Below are 15,366 nucleotides of genomic sequence, written 5' to 3'. Positions count from 1 at the left end.
TTGGCTTTTTTTGTAGAAGAAACTCACTCACCGGTAACGCAGAGGGCAAAGAAGCTCTGCTGGACGGTATCCTGCCTTGTATCCCATCTTGCTGCATGAGTGAATATAATATCCAAGATAATAGTATCGAAGGCTAGGGCAATGAACCTGATTCTCTTTTACCCAACCTATTTCTTGTAAGGCCGAGTATTTACCTAGTGATAGAAAGGCAAGGTCAGGGTCCCAGAATAAATATTTACTTAGTAGTTTGGTTCTTAGGCTACGAAAGTCGTATTAACCCGATCGGTCCGAATAGGGATCAACCAAATGGGCCCTACGACCCAACTTAACTTATAAGTTAGAAATGAGGAATTCATTTCCTCACTTCCCATTGTGCGCAAACGTGGGAGAGGAAAGGAGAGAAGAAGGAGAAGAAAAAGAAGAAGAGGAAGAGGAAGAAGTAGGAGGGAAGAGTTTACCTTGGTCCCGGCTGCTGCATCGCCGCCTGAAATCCCTATCGGAGATGAGTACAACCTCCCATACAACTCTCTCTCTTTTCATTTTGACCTAAATGAAGCTAGGTTTGGATGGAATCTTAGTGTACTAACCATGTTGAGGTCGTGGAATGCGTATTCTATCCTCCTGGTGCTGGAAGTTTACTTGAAGGCTCATGAAACATAATAGTGTTAGTTTGTTGTTAGTGCATAAAATCTCAGTGCGAACGAGACACTTTATCCACACTAGCCACAGGTCGAAGGTGTGAATCTACTAAACATGGCTGCTGACCAGCAAGAGGACTATCCTACGGCAAGGTAGTACGGTTGCTTTCTGTATCTTGCTTCCTATGGTTCGTGATGTGCCAGGTGCTGGAGGTAAGTAGTCGATGTAGTACTTATGCAGAGACAGATGACCAATAAATACATAAAGCACCGTATGCATGTTGAGATAGTAAAGGGGTTTTATTTGATAGTCTCGAAGGTAGTTCTAGTCATATAGACATAGAATGAGTTAATATATGTTCGAAAGTCTAAAATATCATAAAAAAATCCTAAAATTAAAAAAGGTCCTTCAATTATGGAACTGAAATCAAGAATTGAATTTTTTTATAATTATAAGACTTTGATGCCGTCACTCTGAATCAAACCGGGATGCTCTAGCATTGGTTCCTAAGAGCCTGTAGAAAATGAATAGTTGAGTCTCCAAAGGAGTAGAGGACTAATTATATTTTTCATAAAGGTTAGACCTAGCCCCAACTTTGCTTTAAAATTGCTTGTTTCTAGCATGGTTGAGATATTCAAGCGAGGTTGGTTGGTTCTACTCTATAAATTTGATTAGAAGGGTTTCATCCATTATTGAAGATGTGTTGAATAAGGAGAAGGGTTTCATCCATTGTTGAAGGTGGGCTGAAGGAGGAGAAATGTTAGTGAAAGAAGAGGAAAAGAAGGGTTGGCGGTTATGGTTTATAAGAAAAAAAAGGAGAGGTAGAGAGATGATGAGGAGAAGAGAAGAGAGTTTTGCCACAGGGGAATAATGGAGAAGATGAGAGAAGAGGAGGGTAGCAGCTGGTTTGAAGAAAGAGAAGAACCTTATCCCCCGAAGACCCAATGACCAAATAATCAATCGGATCATTAGGTTTGAAGAGATTTGAAGGAATTATAGCAAATTGGGTGGTGGCACCACCTTGCAAGAACAAGACCACGTAATCAGAAGAAATATTAAGAAGCTTACGCAGATCCTTTTTTACCTTTTTGATGATGGAAAGAAATTTGAGAATGCCATTTTTTTTTTCCTGGAGGTTAAGGCACCCAAATTACTTGAGCACACCAAAAGTTCAGAACCCTACAACATTATTAAGATCGCATCTTCTTTCTTTCTTTTCTCGTTTTTTGGGTTTGAGAGAAGCCCCTATTTTGATTATTAATCTAACAATTCATGGAATCTAATAACAATAGAAGCGTAGGGGATACAATTCACTTATTAAGGGAGAGGGCAAATAGAATAAGAAAAAGGATAAATTGGGTACCGAATTGAATGAGGAATTCAAAGAGATGACGAACATTGAGTTTTTTTTTCCTTTTTAATATGGCTATGAGAACAAATTTCAAGGAGGATTAAACATGAATAACTCAAAGATTATGCAATTGTGCCCATTTCAAAGCAAAATTACATCGAATTTCAAGATCTTAATGCACTTCAATATAGAGAAAAGTGGAGGGAAAATCCCTATTTGAAGCTAAATAAGCAATTGGTGAGTAAATTTGCAAGTATCTTGAAGCTTCAACCATCCCACCAAATGCAAAACAGGCCTCCTATAGATCATTTGATCTTCCTTTTAGGTCTTATCTGATCGTTGTGACTAAACTTCTTCTTCAACAATTCATTGCTCTTGGGTGCAGACGAGCATAACATTTTCTACAGATCATTCGGTCATCTGATTATATTTTCGAGGGAAAGCCATCAAGGATGATAATTCCTCCATGCAACCTCAGAACAAGATGCAGGGTAGACTCTTCCTAGATGCCGTAGTCAGCTAGGGTTCGACCATCTTTGAGCTGTTTCCCAGCAAGATCAATCTCTACTCATTAGAGGGATGCCTTCCTTGTCTTGGATCTTTGCCTTGACATTGTCAATGGTATCATTGCTTTCAATCTCGAGGGTTTAAGGTTCGGATTCTTTTAGTTGAAGGGTAAAATGGTCTATTCAACCCTTCAAGGGTAGTTTGGACATTTAAGATTTTTTCCAACTATGACAATCACTAAACAGTAACTGACTAATAGACAAGGGATAGTTCTAAACTTTTCAAACTTTTGGGTATCAAGAAATCTGGCCATAGTATAGGGGTGTCCAAGTTCTTATTTTTTGGTAGATTCCTTCTTGACGCCAAGCTCCACATGAACCACAGGTCCACGTCCCAATTGTACATTGGATAATATTGATTTTTTTTTTTATTTTGGTGTCTAAGTAATTACCTGAAAACAAACCGACATTATGTATAATTATTTTCAAACTTTTAGGGCATCAAGAAATCTGGCCATAGTACAGGGGGCGTCCAAGTTCTTGTTTTTTTGGTAGATTCCTTCTTGATGCCAAGCTCCACATACACCACAAGTCTACGTCCCAATTGTACATTGGCTAATATTGGGGGTTTTTTTTTTTGTTCGAGTAATTAACTGAAAGACAAATCGATACTACATATAATTATTTTATGAATTCATCTATAACTAGCCGTAGATATAGGTTTTCTTAATAAAAATTCATAATCAAAATTTAGAGATACGAGGTTCACAAATAATAATCCACTCCTAAAATTTGTTGTGATGGACTTTTGCTACAAAGAATCTGAAATTAAAATCCGTAGCTAGAAGTTTTATAATAAAAAATCTAGAACTAATATCCACAGTCATATCCTTTGTTGCACATAAATCCGTAAATATAATCAACAACTAAATCTCTTCATAATAAAATAGCTACAGCTATAACTTTTGCTATATAAAAAATCCACAACTATAAAAGTGAAACTAAAAATTTTAGGCGCAGAATTCCTCATCTATATGTATATATGTTGTAGAAAAATCCATAGTTCCAAACTACTATTTTCTTGTGTTAGCAAATTCGCAGCTATAGCTGTTGTGACGACACTTGTCACTGCGGATAGAAAATCACAGTTAATCTGCAACTAAAGGCTATTATTGCAGATCTTTTGAATTTTTAAGATAAAAAAACCACAATTATAAACATTTTTTATTATAATGAGAAGAGTTGATTTACAATACTTTGCATCTCAGTCAAATGTTATGTATATAAGTTTTCTTCTCTATATTTCATATTCATGAGTTTTTTTTATTAAAAGGAAAAAATTGTCTAACTGGAAATTTTCCTCTTGTACAACCCTTTTTAGTTATTCTATAATAGAAATTGCTACATCGGATATGTGATAAACCTATATAATCTAGCTATTGCCAAGTAAAATAAACAACTTTTTGTTTTAAGGTGATATTATTGAGTTCACAGTGTGTACAATGTCTTCACAATATAATCTTTCATCATTTGGTCCAAATCATTGAATAAATTTCTTTGAAACTAATATTCCATGTTAAAGATGTAACGCCATGACCTCATTAACCTTGCATAATATTGTCCTTTTTGGCATAATGAGCTTTAAAGCTTTGAGGCCCATGAGCGAAAGAGAACAATATTGTGCAAGGTTAGTGGTCGGGGCATTATAAAAATGTTCTTCTCAATCGTTTATACATAATTATAAAAACCTTGCACTGATACCAATTTTGAAGAAAAAAAATAATTTCTCATCTATGTGAAAATTAATTGAGAGACACAAAACAAAATAAATAAAAAAATAATGCGAACAAATTATATAGATAAATAAAATTAGACAAATCACAAAAGAATATATACATTTTAAAAATGAAAAATGTAACAACCCAAGAATACGGCAAGTACCAAACCCGCCTGGGAAATCGATGAGGTTTGAGAGATCGGTGAGGGTGTGTAAATTTTAGTCTCACTTCACCTAGGGAGATATTACTGGGCTAGTTAATAACCTCTAGCCTCCTTAATATGGCATAATGCGTTTTAAAGCTTTGAGGCCCATGGGCAAAAAAGGACAATATTGTGCAAGGTTAATGGGGCTAGGGTGTTACAATTGGTATCAAAGCAGACCCCGACAGCGTGTGGAGCCACACCGGGGATGCCGTGCCAAAAGGGGGAAGTGTAACAACCCAAGAATACAACAAGTACCAAACCTGCCTGAGAGATTGGTGAGGTATCCCCACCAAGAATATGGCAACAAGTACTAGGGGGTTTCGATGGCACAACGCATTTTAAAGCCTTGAGGCCCATGGGTCAAAGAGGACAATATTGTGTAAGGTTAATAGGGCCGGGGCATTACAGAAAACCCTTCCAATGTGAATGAAAAGAACCACCAGAATTTAGTCCAAATAAATATACCTCTATAAAAAATAATGGGATTACAATCTTCTCTAGTCTTTACTAGAGGGTAACAAACATCAAGAGAAAAAAAAAAAACCTTCCTGCATAACACAATAATTCACCATAGTAGGTAGATTGACAAGAATCTCTCACAACCTATCCAATGGACTTTGATACCATAACAACATTTGAGCTTTTGAGGTAACTTCACACTCTAGTATAGAGCCATTGGGTCAGAATTCCACTATTATAATCTTCAAACAAAATGAGTCTACAAAATAATGGTAGATAAGTTCCCATATAAGATGAGATTCTTATCTCTACAATAAGGAAGAAAGCTATAAAGATTACATGTAAAGGGGAGAATGAACACTCATAGTTATCAGTTGGATAATGAGACTGGTGTGAGTTCTTGTTAGATTCTCATATCCTCCCTTAAGCTGTGAATGAGCCGATTTGAATTGTTTCCAATCTACAATTTCCTTTGTTATTGTAGATGGATGATATCTAGTTTGATTTAGTCTTCTACAATTCTTTGGGTTTGTCAACTTTGGACCATGGCATGAATTTCTACCTATTTTTAAGAACACACACACACAAAGAAAAAGATAGAGAGATCTGATCTTTCCAAGCTATAGTAGAAGCATCAATAGAGAACAAGCCATAGTAGAAGCATCAATAGAGAACAAGCCATGGTAGAAGCATCAATAGAGAGAAAATAAGCACCAGATGATAATATGGTTTCCGCAATTGGCTCTCGGATTAAGGCCAGTTTAAGGGAGTAGACCTGCAGCAGATGTAGCATTCGAACACAGATAGTTGCAGCGACTGGGTTGAACAATTCTATACACGCCACTGGTGGCAAAAATATGGACATCCTTATTGTTATCCTCCCCAAATGAGTTTATAAAACCCAAAGCAGGGAAAGGAATTCCTGGTGTGAAGCTACATTGGATTGGAGAGTCATAAGCACAAGTGAAAGGAATCTGGTTGCTAGTGAAGTTCCCACTATTCTCAGGATTTTCAGTACCTGCCCATATAACTTCAGCGAAAAAATCTGCATATATGTACCTGAAACTCTGTTTATCATTAACATATCCATTTGTATTCTTAAGTAATCAAGTAGTATAAGATAAACCCAACTCACCTTCCATACAGGCATGGATCGGTCGTGGACCGATAGTAGTAGCCACCTATGATTGCTGCCCCCCCAAAACCTAGGTCCTGATTTATAGAAGAGTGTTCATATCCCATTACAGGGAAGATGGGATTTATTGAGCTTGCGGATGTATTTCCACCAGGAGATTGTGGAGGATTGAAAAGTAAGGGACCTTCATAAACACGCCATCCATAGTTTCCACCCTTAGTGATAAGATCTACCTCTTCATATCTATCCTGTAAGATTCCAATGATTGTAAGCAAAAAAAATGTACTGGAATTCTATTATGGAATTACAGTAAACAGAACCGGAAAAAAAAAATGTTTAAATCATGTCAAAGTAGAAGACATCAAATCTATGAACCTCGCCGTCATCTGCACAGAGAAAGTAGGAAGGCCTCTTCGAATCAAAATCACAACGCCAAGGATTCCTTAGTCCCAAAGCCCAAATTTCAGGTCGGAGTTCATTGTCTTCAAAAACTGGATTGTCTAAGGGGATAGAATAATTTCCCCATAGTCCAAGTTCATTTATTTGTCTTGCACCTGAAAATACAAATACCAAATGTGTGAAAAAAAATGGCCTAGAATGTGTAAGGGGATGATCCAAATAACTACTTACTTGTTTTCCTATCATTTTTATTAAAGAAGGGCATAAAAAACCAACCAAACTGCAAGGAAAACTGAGGGGATTAATCACTTTCCTGTTGATGCCAATAGTGCACAGAGTTTAAACTGATATTTAACAATATTTTCTCTAGGTGTTCACTTCTCTTATTGAACAATTCAAGTTGGAAAACAGTACTTGTTTAACATTTTTTTTAAGAAAACATAATCATAACCAGCAAGAGACTCCAAGCACAAATAAATTATTATTGCTTCATTACTTGAGCTGAAATTTACTCTGTTTTTCAAAAATTTATGCAGCATTAAGGTTGCTAACATAAAAATGAAACATAATAAATATGAAAAACAAGGAATTGAATTCAAGGAAGCAAAAGACTCTTCTAAAAACAGGAAACAGAAGCAAGCTTCAAAGGTTATTCTACCATGATTATATACTTACTTGGAAAGTGATCCACGTCGAACCTCATAATCTTTCCAAGCAAAGATTTCTTGTTTTGGGAAAAATTGTAAGGATCAGCAACACCCCCACCATCTCCCATCATATAATACAAATATCCATCTGAGGGTCCAAAGAGAATCTGACCACCATGTTCATTTTCAAATGGAAGCCCCATAGAAAATATCCTTCTAATTTCTGTTTGGTTACCCTTAGTTGATAAAAAAAAAAAAATGAAAAATATTAATAGGAATCAATCAATTAGCAGTTACTCAAAGCTAGCAGGAACTATAAGTATAATGGATATGAAGAAAAATGTAATGTAAGGAAGCATACCAAGAAATTTCCCGATGTGCCATTTGCAGTGAATTCTGAGATGACAGAAGAATACTGGCATGGAGGAAACCCATAAGTAGAAGTAAAGTTTGAAGGATTACAGTTCACATCTGAATTACATGAACACTTCCCAAAACATCCATCCCATTTAGTCTTATTGCAGTTGAAGGAAACAAAGAAGCGCCCATTGTTCACAAAGTTTGGATGAAATGCAATACCCATTAATCCAAGAAGGTAATCATAATAAATTTTGTCTGATAAATCTAGAAACAGAGTCAGTTCATCAGGTCCTAATGTTTTCCCAGATCCCACATCAGGAACAGTTGCCAGCCATATTCTACCTTGTTGATCAGTCATAAAGACACGGTTAGACCCATCAGGATGACCAACCATATTAAGGTAAGTCATATTACTAATTTTCTCAAGACATACACCACTGGGAGGATCCACAGTTGCAGCATTTATTAGTGAAACAGGGTCACCAGCAAAACATACTGAATCGAAACCAGAAGCTCCACCATTTACTTTGCAGAAATCACTTTTCGACTTCCAAAGATCAGTTAGTTTGCAAGAAGTGGTACTAGTAGGTACTCCAAAACTACCTTGCAGTGGAGTGAAAGGGTGGGCATTGATGAACACATTTTGACATGTATCCCAGACCTTTCCACAAAAGTCATTTGCTGCATTGTTAGACTGAGTTGAACCCACTGAAATGGTGGAGTTGCATAGTACAGGAACTGCCCGAGGTCTAGTACCAATATCGAATAGCTGAGCCGAGAATTGGTCACAAGTCTGCAAACCAAGAACATATGAATTATTACAGAATCTAGTAATGGTATGCACATTTAGGCTGTGTATAGTATATATTAGGTCGATGATGCATTCGATTTTCAAAGTATAGTTGTATAGTTCATTCCCTTTAACCATCTTCAGGGGAGGAGTGCCCGGGGACTCACAAAACATTGAGATTGAAAAGGCGAGGTGACAAATATATGTTAGGTGAATAGTGGGTCCAGATGTTTAGGATCATGGTTGGATGACTAAGGCTGTGTTTGGTAAGATTTCTCGTAATGCATTACAACAACAATAACAAACTCAGCTTTATCGCAACTTAACGGCGTTTCTTGGAATGCAGTACTGACCAAAAATGCATTCTAAGAATGCATACCAAGCGCACCTTATAGTATTACAGATAATAGAATGTCCATTAAATATTTCCAAGAACAAAGTATAGGATTAATCATGGGCATTCTATGAGGCCACTACTAGTCAACTTTGCTTGGTATGGGGGAGGCTTACCGCGCAGAGAATTGATTTCATAAGAGAAGCACAGGCAGGATCTGAGATGTTCATTGACTGAAACTGTTTCTGCAATTGAAGATCTTTGGCAGAATCACAACAGACACTTCCACTATAAGGGCAGAAGGTAAGAGGCTTCTTTGGAGTAAAAGGTGCAACTGTTACAATTTGAGAAACACAGAATTCAGATTGAGAACTGCAACCAAGACTTAGACAATGGGTTTATAAGGAAAAAGCAAAAAATGTTAAAGAAGACAAAAAAAGCGAAGGGAGGGAAACCCACTTGAGTCAGTGCATAAGGGATGTGAATAAGAAAGTCCAAGAAGCAGCAGCCATTGCCCAAAGAGACAGAGAATGTTAAGTTCAGAACCCATTCCCATCCTTCTCTGATTCTATGGAGGAAACAAGAGAGAAACCAAAAAGGGTTCCTCTTGTCTCTTCTCCAAGATGGACTAAAGAAACTCAGACAAGCCATCATTGGCTCTCTTCAAATATATACCCAACTGACTGGCAAATGCAGAATAAGAGTAGTGGGAGGCCAAATGCTTCATGGGTTTTGAAAGTCTTTGCTGATTTGAAAATCAAACTTGCCTCATAGAAATTGAAGAACCATATTTTGTAATCAGCAGGAATGAACTTGGGGACCCCACTGAGTCAAACACTGCAAAAGAATTCAGTGTTTGGAGCCCCAGTGCAAGAAATATGGATGGAAGTCAACTGAAATTAAATCTGAAAAAAATAAATTTTTTGTAATCATTACCAACATGATTGTCACTAATTTTAAATCATTCTAAATTTGGTTATTATATATTAATTTACCTTACAACCAAATCTATTAGATTTAAAAAAATAAAAATAAAAATAAAAATAAATATAGTAAGAAATTTTAGTGCATGACACAATCATTCCAGGTAGTAATGAAAAGTTGCTCTTTTCCTTCTTTCTGACCAATTTTATTCATTTTCCTTTCCTTTTACTTTTGCAACCAGATAGAGCCCAAATAATACAAGACAAGAATTCTCATTATGGTTGTAAGAGAAAGGAAGGAGGTAAAATCAATTTTTTTTGTTATAAAAAATTAGACCTTTTGTAATCATGATTGTATTACTACTTTAAATTCTTATTAAGTATGGTAACCCAATTTTTCAATGAATTATTTATTTTACTTCTTAAATCCAAGAAATTTGATGGCAAAATGTTAATAACCACATTTGGAATATTTGATAATTAGTTACCAATGTTGCTAGGTAATGATTACAATTTTTTTTTCATTTTAGTTTTGATTTAATTTCACTTTCCTTTCTTGTGTTCCCCTTGCAACCAAATGGAGCTAAATAGTTGAATCTAAGTTCCATGATTCTTCTATGTTAGACTCTCGGATTATCTGTATTTTCATTGTAAAGAATAATTCTTAAGAAAGAAAATACTTCTACACGACAAAAGAGAAGGAATCTACAAATTTATTTAAAATACTCAAACAAGGAAAAAATTCTTGTTGACAAGTGAGAGTTCCAAGTACAACATGTTCACCAATAAGAAACTGATGGACCACATTTTTTGCTGTCTTGTTTTGTTTTGTTTTTTTTTTGGAATATTTTTCTATTCTAGTAGATCTAGAATATTTTTCGGAAGTTTCTCTTTCCGTATGTCAGGAATGCCCTGAAGGGAAATTAAAAAAAATAGTAGATCTCATTTTAAATGAGTAGACCCCAAGTACTGCTTCCAACAGGTGGCCAAATGACAAAGTAAAGCATTGAAAACCCAACGAAAAAAATGATAGGTCTCTAGAAAAAGAAATAAGCAAATAAAAATTTAAAGGAATTCACCAATATATGAAAGAGTATATGAATGAATTTAAATCTGACAAACATGTGCCAATCAGGACCATTTTATAGCTATCAAAGAAGTGGCACCTTTATCCTTGGTATATGCTAATGAAACCTCCTCCAAAAGCAACAGCTTTTGGTTTTTCAATTGGTAACTATTATTATTTGTCCATTTAGAGTTAAGTGGAATGAAATTAGTGAAAGTAATATAAAACTAACACATAAAATTCTCAATAAATCATTATTACGTAACTAGGTTAAAATCTCATAAATACTGTAATGAAACTTTTCATAAAATCTTCTTGGCTTTAGCATGTTTTCCTATTCATATCCAATTAATTTGGTTGAATAGACAAATGCAAAATTTAATTACTATATGCAGTAATTCCTTATATAAAATTTATTTCTGTTCGGATGCCACTTCCCTTCTTTACGAGACTTTTCTTATTTGTTTAACATAATCTTGAGATTCACATTTTTTATATAGAAAAAAATAAAATATATTAGATGGTAAATAAAGAGTTTAAGAGGTAATTAGCTCCATGATAATAGTTTTTCTTACCATAGCCTCAAGAGCTATATACTTCAAAATTAGTATGTTCCGTTGTTAGCCTCTATACGAATATTTGGTTTAGACAAAAAAATTTCAGTTTTCCAAAAATAGAGGAATCACTGGCGAAGGCCATCGATTAGTATTGTTAGTATTTATAAGAGTCCTTAACCCCCTGGCATTGCTCCAAATCTCATTCACCTCCCATCCTTCTTCCTTGGCCTTTTTCATCCCATATAAGAGACTCCTTGTTGCTTTCATATTATTTCCTGTCAATATGTAGTTAGCATGGAGTAAGAAACATTTCCCTTTTGTTATAAGGATTGTTGCCCAGTCAGATATTTTTTTTTTAAGTTATCCCTATACAAAATAGAATAAGTTTGGAGAAAATAGGTAGTGTTATTAACCAAGTGGGCTTATGGGTAAAGATTTTACCTGTTGTTCATCAGGGAAGTTAAACTTATAAATAGAAGTCTAGAATTCTACCTTTTTAAAAATATAGTATTGGTTGCGCTTTTGCTCTCCAAAGATAACTTGATTCTTATGTTGACGTAGTAGCACATCATAATAAAGACTCTGAAAAAGTAATTCAAATTATATTTAGGGATGTTATTAGAATAAAAAAAAATACATGATCACTGATGTGAAAGAGAATATGTTTAGAAGTTTAGTTTTCAGACCCAAGGGTGCAGCAGCCCAAACTCTCCTTGTAAACTCGCATGAAAGAAATAAATGACAAATATTTTCATTTTTATTTTGGCACAAACCACACAGTGGATCAATGTCCACCCATTTTCGTAGGATGTCCTTGGTAGAAATTCCATCGAGGATAAATATCCGAACGAAGAGCTTATATTTAGGGTGGATTATGAGTTTCCAAAAATAGCACCACCATTGTGAGTATGGAGATAAGCAAGTACATCTGTTTGATCATCCATTATTATTATTAAATAAATCAGTTTTGAGAAAAATGGCACATATCTTAGTGTATGGGGATCCTTCCTTTGAGAGGTGTCACCACCATCTATCTAAGCAACTGGAAATACGGATTTGTAAAATCTTATTAGTTACATGAAGGAGTACAAAATTTAAGACACCAGTACTACAGTTGTTTCCCAGAAAAAAATCATTTACCTTTATTAGAGGTGGGAGTGGGAGTGGGAGTGGGAGTGGGAAATTGTGAGCTGCAAGAGGAACAACATTAGACAGAGATGGAGTCGACATTATCCAAGGGTCAGTCCAAAAGTAAGTATCATTTCCATTATCAATTTTCTTGTAAATCATTTTTTGAAGAAGAGGTAGAATACTTACAATGCTATTCCAAACAAACAGAATAATAAATCTTCTCTTTCTCAAGGATTTTGTATAAAAAATTGATTTATTATGGAAGTACTTGGCTTTAAGAATATGGGTCTATAAAGGTTGAACGTTAGTGAAGAAGAGGCATCTAGTAAGATGCCATCCAAGCTTAGGAAGCAGGTCTTTGTTGTGTGTCTTAGAGTCACGGATCCCAAGGCCACCACAAGATTTGGGAGAGCAGATTTTTTGCCATCTAGTAAGATGCAATTTATGTTTACGGTCTCTTTATTAGTTAAAAAAACCAGAAATATCTTCAACTTTACCCAGATATATTTCTCTCCACCCCAGTCCTACCCTTAAATAAGGGTATCAACTGATACAGTATTTAGTATTCAAAACGGTTTGATACATATCAAACGATTATGTCTTAAATATCGATACTATACTGCATGGAGAAAAAACAAATTTATCATACTAAAATCGTACTGAAGAAAATTTGATACGATTGCACGTACTGAACAAAAAAATAAATAAAAAAATAAAAAACCACAAATCCCCAATGCTCCATGTGCCCAAATAACATCCTACCATTTTAGAAGTTAATTCTGAAACTGGAATTTATGGAACAGATCCAGAATTTCTCACTAGCAATTGTCAAGCTGGAATTGAGGGGTGTTAACCCTAAAGATAAATGTAGTACATTTTGCTACGATTAATTTAATGAGATTAATGCCTCTCTAGTAGTTGTATCCTAACAACATATAATTAGTTAGTTATTGTTAGCAGATTAGCTTACTAATGTTGATTAATTTTTATTATTTAAATAGACATGTTTGGCGTATAACTTATGGATCCAAGGTTCAAATATAATTATTATGTAAAACAATGGCGCGTGTAGTATTAATGGGTGTTGATGTAAGAATGATAAGCCAAATATTAACATTGACCACCAAAGTCGATCCATAATGGAAGCAAGTGATGTAAGGGGTGACGTAGAGATGGCAGAAGGTGAATATTATTATTATTATTATTATTATTATTATTATTATTATTATTATTATTATTATTATTATTATTTGAGTTAATGACGGGTATTCAGGCCTTCGGCCTGACTAGTATTATTGACTAGTAATTATAATTAAATATTAGATAGTAATAATATGTATTAATGGGTATAGATATCCAATAGATGATAATAAAATGTAATATTACCAAGTTTATTCATGGCTAAATATGTGTGAAAATTGTCTGTAGCTGCTGGATTAGTACAATGAGCATCAGGTGGCTAAAAGCCTCTTAAGACGTGTGCCTAGATACTTTCAACCGTTCGACTCTCATCACAATTTATCGCTTGCTATAGAGCATATGGACGTGTTAATTTGAGATTACCCTATTAACAAATATGTGATATTTAAAATGTTAAATTCTCATTGGTGAATTTGAATCTAATTAGAAAGCACACATTTTGTATGAAATGATGAAGTGGTTCTTTATACTCTAGCCACATGGCAAGATGGGAGTGAGGTGTCCCTTGCTTGTGCCAGAAACTAAGGATGGAGAAACCTATGCTTTGACCAAGGGAGTAACCAATATATGGAACTCCATGTGGTAAACCAAATGAGACATTTAGAGATTGGTGGTGCTAGTGGGGAGTGATGTGGCCTCCCACATGGGCCTAGTTTAGCATGATGGATATGTATGCTTTGACCCAGATTTTAATGAGTTGGGAGTTACCAAGTGTAGGGTGATGATGCCAAATGTAAGATCAAGTGATCATAAATGGTGGTCATCTATTGGTGGTGATTTTCTATTTAAATCAAGGCTGGCCTTAGACAAACCTTTTAGCTATTTCCTCTAGAGCTAGTACTTGTACATAAAGGGAATTGGAAAGAGAAGTGGTTGCTACTTTGATATGAGGAGGAGGAGGAGAAGAGGAAGAAGAAGAGAATCCACTCATGGGCTGTCCAGATGGTTAGGGCGAATTAGGGATTGTGTGGATAGGTGCATGGTCCCTGGTTCGATTCTTCATTTATGCATCTACGATTTAAGTGGAGATCGTGACGGTAGGTTGCTATGCTAGTCTCCCCGAGATTAGTCGAGATGTGAGTTAATTGGTCCGAACACCTTGATTAACAAAAAAAAAAAAAAAAAAAAAGAGGAAGAAAAAGGAAAGGTTTATAGTAAAGCCTTCATACCATGGTTACCATTTCTTCAGATTTCTTTTGGCAATGAAGGATTCATTTTAACTAGTGTGTGTGGTTATTGTATGAGTGTTAAAATCTGAAGAATATATTAGTGGCTAAGACAAAGATTCAAAGGCTAGAAGAAGGAAATTATGAGTAGAGCTTAAGCCTTCCAAGTGAGGTAAGTAAAATGGAAATTTGGTTTCTGTTTTCAAGGTTTAACAAAATAGTTTATTTTTAATTTTAAATTATGAGTTTCGAGGGAAGTAGAGGGAGATCGCCAGTGGATGGTCATGGCCAGCCCAGCTAGCATGCCTCAACCCGTCTCCCCTCGTCTACACGGCCATTTTCTGCTTCTTGAGCACCCATTCTTGATTGAAATGTTTGTTTTCCCCATGTGACTGTAATATTAACTTCAAATCTTCTCATATTTAATTATAGAATTTTAATTTATTTTGCATCTAAATCCCTTTGCTATAATATTCAAAATAAAAATTACATGTAAAATATATTATTACTAAATATGGTTAAAAAAGTTAAGTATTTTATACAATCACATAGGCTCACATGGGGTAATGATCGCATACATTTCTTTTTTAAGTATGAAAATTTTGTTTTTTATTTTTTATTTTTTTATTTTTATTTTTTTAATTCCTCTTGCAACCAAACAGAGCCTATTAGAATTACAGAAATGGAAAATTTAATGATGCTAATATTAAAAGGAACATA

At 35.1% G+C, this 15,366-nt stretch overlaps 1 protein-coding gene across 1 annotated transcript; it reads right to left on the bottom strand.

Moving 5' to 3' along the window:
* Positions 1–5,699: 5,699 nt before the first annotated feature.
* LOC122060666 (HIPL1 protein-like) lies at positions 5,700–9,153 on the bottom strand. The gene is made up of 7 exons (XM_042623787.1): positions 9,063–9,153; positions 8,780–8,937; positions 7,480–8,272; positions 7,148–7,363; positions 6,449–6,627; positions 6,074–6,321; positions 5,700–5,997 (listed from the first exon to the last, which is right to left on the bottom strand). Exons 1-7 carry the CDS (start codon positions 9,151–9,153, stop codon positions 5,700–5,702), a joined length of 1,983 nt encoding a protein of 660 aa, XP_042479721.1.
* Positions 9,154–15,366: the final 6,213 nt, after the last annotated feature.

Source organism: Macadamia integrifolia, chromosome 14 (genome assembly GCF_013358625.1).
Source record: "Macadamia integrifolia cultivar HAES 741 chromosome 14, SCU_Mint_v3, whole genome shotgun sequence".
NCBI lineage: Eukaryota > Viridiplantae > Streptophyta > Magnoliopsida > Proteales > Proteaceae > Macadamia > Macadamia integrifolia.
This window is presented reverse-complemented; position numbering and strand designations above follow the sequence as displayed.

Excerpts from the sequence above, each read along its gene's own strand:
- LOC122060666 (XM_042623787.1), bottom strand. The coding sequence starts at position 9,153 with ATGGGTTCTGAACTTAACATTCTCTGTCTCTTTGGGCAATGGCTGCTG. Across the intron at positions 8,273-8,779 it reads TGAAATCAATTCTCTGCGCG|ACTTGTGACCAATTCTCGGC; the intron begins GTAAGCCTCCCC and ends CTTGGTTTGCAG. Across the intron at positions 7,364-7,479 it reads CACATCGGGAAATTTCTTGG|CAACTAAGGGTAACCAAACA; the intron begins TATGCTTCCTTA and ends TTTTTTTTTTAT.